Source organism: Dasypus novemcinctus, chromosome 17, assembly GCF_030445035.2.
Source record: "Dasypus novemcinctus isolate mDasNov1 chromosome 17, mDasNov1.1.hap2, whole genome shotgun sequence".
Taxonomy (NCBI): domain Eukaryota; kingdom Metazoa; phylum Chordata; class Mammalia; order Cingulata; family Dasypodidae; genus Dasypus; species Dasypus novemcinctus.
The window spans coordinates 378650-382589 of NC_080689.1; the positions used below are offsets into that span (position 1 = coordinate 378650).

General features: G+C 70.9%; 1 protein-coding gene across 1 annotated transcript; it reads right to left on the minus strand.

The window, feature by feature from the left end:
* Window positions 1-277: 277 nt before the first annotated feature.
* LOC101445701 (interleukin-36 receptor antagonist protein) lies at window positions 278-3487 on the minus strand. Its single transcript, XM_004452006.4, has 4 exons — window positions 3285-3487; window positions 2465-2550; window positions 1517-1644; window positions 278-808 (listed from the first exon to the last, which is right to left on the minus strand). The coding sequence occupies exons 1-4, from the start codon at window positions 3311-3313 to the stop codon at window positions 584-586; spliced, it is 468 nt and encodes a 155-aa protein (XP_004452063.3). The 5' UTR covers window positions 3314-3487; the 3' UTR covers window positions 278-583.
* Between the last annotated feature and the right edge of the window lie 453 nt (window positions 3488-3940).

Here is a 3940-nt window from a genome sequence, read left to right on the forward strand (position 1 = left end):
CCCACCACTCCTGCAGCCCTGACAGCCCCGCCCACGCCCACCACTCCTGCAGCCCTGACAGCCCCGCCCACACCCACCACTCCTGCAGCCCTGACACCCCCGTCCACACCCACCACTCCTGCAGCCCTGACAGCCCCGCCCACGCCCACCACTCCTGCAGCCCTGACAGCCCCGCCCACGTCCACGGCCCTGCCACCCCCGCCCACGCCCACCACTCCTGCAGCCCTGACACCCCCGTCCACGTCCACGGCCCTGCCACCCCCCGCCCACGCCCACCACTCCTGCAGCGCTGCGAAGGCACGTGAGGCTCAGGATTAAGAGGAAGGGGGGGTTGGACAGACAGGCCCCGAGTAAGGGGCCGTCAAGCTCCCATGATCCCCCACTACCCGCTCTGCCCTGGGAATCCTACGTCACGCCCAGTTCGGCTCGTGCGGCTTCCTCGAGTCGCCATTCCCCAGGAGGGGCCGTGGAGTGGCCCCACGGGGGCGGGAGGCGCACCCAGCCGGAGCTGGGGCCGGGAGGGTCTCCAGGAGCTCCCCCTGGCCCGCCGGGCCGGCCGCGCCCGGGGCATCGGGGCCGCACCCTAGTCGCACTGTTGGAAGTAGAAGTCGGTGATGGGGGCGTCCCAGCCGGCGGGCGCCGGGAGCCGGGCGAGCCTGAGGGGCTGGTCGGCCGTGGGCTCCGTGGACAGGAACCAGCCCGGGAAGGCGGCCGACTCGAAGCTGGAGGTGAGCCCCGTGCTCCGCCGGTAGAAGGTGAAGCCCTTGGACTCCTCGGCGCTGCGGTAGAGGTCCATGATGTTCACTGGCTGCGGGCGGGGGGCCCGTCAGGCGAGGGGCAGGGTGGGGGCCGGGGAGGGCCCATCAGGCGAGGGGCAGGGTGGGGGCCAGGGAGAGTGGGCATGGGGCCCCCGTCGGGCGAGGGGCAGGGTGGGGGCCAGGGAGAGTGGGCATTGGGCCCCGTCGGGCGAGGGGCAGGGGTGCGGGTCCAGGGAGAGCAGGCATTGGGCCCCATCGGGCAGGGGTGGGGGCCGGGGAGGGCGGGCATTGGGCCCCGTCGGGTGAGGGGCAGGGTGGGGGCCGGGGAGGGCGGGCATCGGGCCCCGTTGGGTGAGGGGCAGGGTGGGGGCCGGGGAGGGCCCATCAGGCGAGGGGCAGGGTGGGGGCCAGGGAGAGTGGGCATTGGGCCCCGTCAGGCGAGGGGCAGGGGTGCGGGTCCAGGGAGAGCAGGCATTGGGCCCCATCGGGCAGGGGTGGGGGCCGGGGAGGGCGGGCATCGGGCCCCATCAGGTGAGGGGCAGGGTGGGGGCCGGGGAGGGCGGGCATCGGGCCCCGTCGGGCGAGGGGCAGGAGCACGGCCCAGGGGGCTGGGCGGAGGGAATGGGGGCCTCTCCGGGGGAGGCTGCTGTCCACGTCCTGCCGGGGGCTTCCCTGGCGCTCTGCGGCTGCCGGGCGCGCGGCCTTCCTGGGCTGGGGTCTGCCAACGCCCGGCAGGCGGGGCGCGCCCAAGGACTCACCTCCAGGCTCAGGGCGGGCTCCTGGCCCTGCCCGCACGACAGGCACTGGCTCCCGCCCTGGACGCCCAGCATGACCGGGGAGAGCCTGGCGTCCAGCGACCGATTGGGCACCACGCTGATCTCCTCGCCTAGAGGAACGAGCCCGCACAGGACCCTGGCTGCCGCCCCGTCCCAGGCTGGGCAGGGGGTGGTCGTCAAGGCGCCAGCCCCCTGAGCAGTCCTGCTCAGGGCGGCGGCGGCTCCCCTGCACGCCCACAGCTCCTGGGGGTCTGCCACTGCCCCTCGGCACCGTTTGCACCCCTCTCTATCCCAGGGGTCTGAAGACCGAGGAGGCGCCCCCACCCTCGGCCCAGAGGACCCTGACTGGCATGGGTGCAAGTGAGTAGGTGAGCAGGTGAGCGAGTGAGCAGGAGCAGGTGAGCAAGTGAGCAGGTGAGCAATTGAGCAGGCGAACAGGTGAGCAGGTGTGCAGGTGAGCAGGTGAGCAGGTGAGCAAGTGAGCAGGTGAGCAGGTGAGCAGGTGTGCAAGTGAGCAGGTGAGCAGGTGAGCAGGTGAGCAGGTGAGCAGGTGTGCAGGTGAGCAGGTGAGCAAGTGAGCAGGTGAGCAGGTGAGCAGGTGAGCAGGTGAGCAAGTGAGCAGGTGAGCAAGTGAGCAGGTGAGCAGGTGAGCAAGTGAGCAGGTGAGCAGGTGAACAGGTGAACAGGTGTGCACTGAGCAGGTGAGCAGGTGTGCACTGGTCCAGAGCAGTGGGGGGCAGAGAGGCTGGTCAAGGGCTTCAGAGAGCAGGGGGGTGGGGAGACAGAAACCACCCCACGTGGGAATAAAGCTCCCAGGGAAGGGCAGGTTTTCCCAAAGCCAGCCTGCGGGTGAATGCTGAGATTCCCACCCGGCCCGAGGCCCGTGCCCCTCAGCTCTTCCGCCCGACAAGGGGGCTGCTGCCCACCCACCTTTGATGGCCACCCCCTCGTGCAGCCCTCCGGCCAGGAGCTGGTTGTCACGAAGGTAGAGCACCTTCAAGGCCGCATCCTTCATCCTGAAACGTGGGGCCAGGTGAGCCGCCCCCTCCGCGGGCTGGGGTCAGCGGGGCCTCCCTCGCCCGCAGCTCGTGCCGCCAGTCCAGGTCCTCTCCTGGGTCTGTCGTGGGGGAGAAGCTGGGCGGGCAGGGCCTGGTGCGCCCTGGGGCCTGGCCGAGCAGGGCGGTGGGCTAGCCAGGGCCCTTCCTGCCGGAACCGGACCCCTCGAGGGGCCATTGTCAGGACACGGCCCCCGGGCCGGGCCTCCTCTGCGTTCAGAACCCCTCCTCCTCCTGCCCAAAGCATCTCCCATCCCCATGGCGGTTTCCTGGCATCCCGGGAGGCGAAGGTGCCTCGGAAGGTGCGTTTCCAGCTGTCACGGGGCAGGGCGTGTGCTGTGCACAGCCGGCGCCGCGCTTGACCAGGGTCGCTGAGCGGGTCAGCACTGGAAGGCCCCGTCCCCGGAGGCTGAGCTGGGCCGGGGTCTCCGGCGAGGGGCACGGGGGCCAGCGTTTCCCGCACGCATCTGCCGGGCAGCTTCCCTGGACCAGCCGCCGCACCGCATCCTCAGGACTCGCTTCGGGCGTTCAGCGGCACACAGCAGGGGCCTGGCCGCTGACCCGTGTGGACGGGCCGCCTGGTCTTTGTCCGGCTTGCCCGTTTCGCCCACAGCGGGCGGCATGAGGCGCTGCCAGGTTGGGCTCCCTCCCCGCTCACGGACAATGGCGGCCACCCGGCCCGGCTGGACACTCACCGGAAGCACAGCGCCCCACTGAGAACCATCTCGAGCTCCAGGCGCGGCGCCTCTGCTCCGAGGTAAGCCGAGAAAGCCTCAGGCGGAGGCAGCGGCTGCTGGCAGCGGCCGCCACGGAGAGGGGCCACGCAGAGGGGCCACACAGAGGGGTTCTGGGCTTTGGGTGCAAAGCTCCCAAGGGACGCGCCTTCCCTGGCCGCGTCCGTCCGTGGAGACTGCCTGCCCCTCCGAGGGCGGGTCAGCCTTTTAACTGAGCACGAGGGAGGAGCCCTGAAACTGCCAGGGCCTGCCAGGAACCTGCTCTCGCTGCGTCTGCAGGAGGGAGACACCTGCAGGCGCCTGCAGCCCCTGACCCCCCGCGGCTTTCCCCGTCTCCAGGAGCCCAGAGCTCCGGACCTCGGGCGCCTCCGACCAAGGGGCAGCGTGGGCAGGGGCTCGGGGAAAGCGGCTTCTGGCGCGACCCTTCCCTCCCTCCCTGCTCCTCCTTCCTTCTTTCTGCCTTGACCAGGACTGTGGGAGGTGCAGGAGGCAAGGCGTGCCTGCCTAGCTGCTGTGGGGCCTCCAAGGTCATTGTGAATAGAACAACCTGAAGATCCAGCCGAGCAGAGGACGAACGAGGCCGCACGTCTCTGAGTGGTGATCGCGTTTCCTCTGAA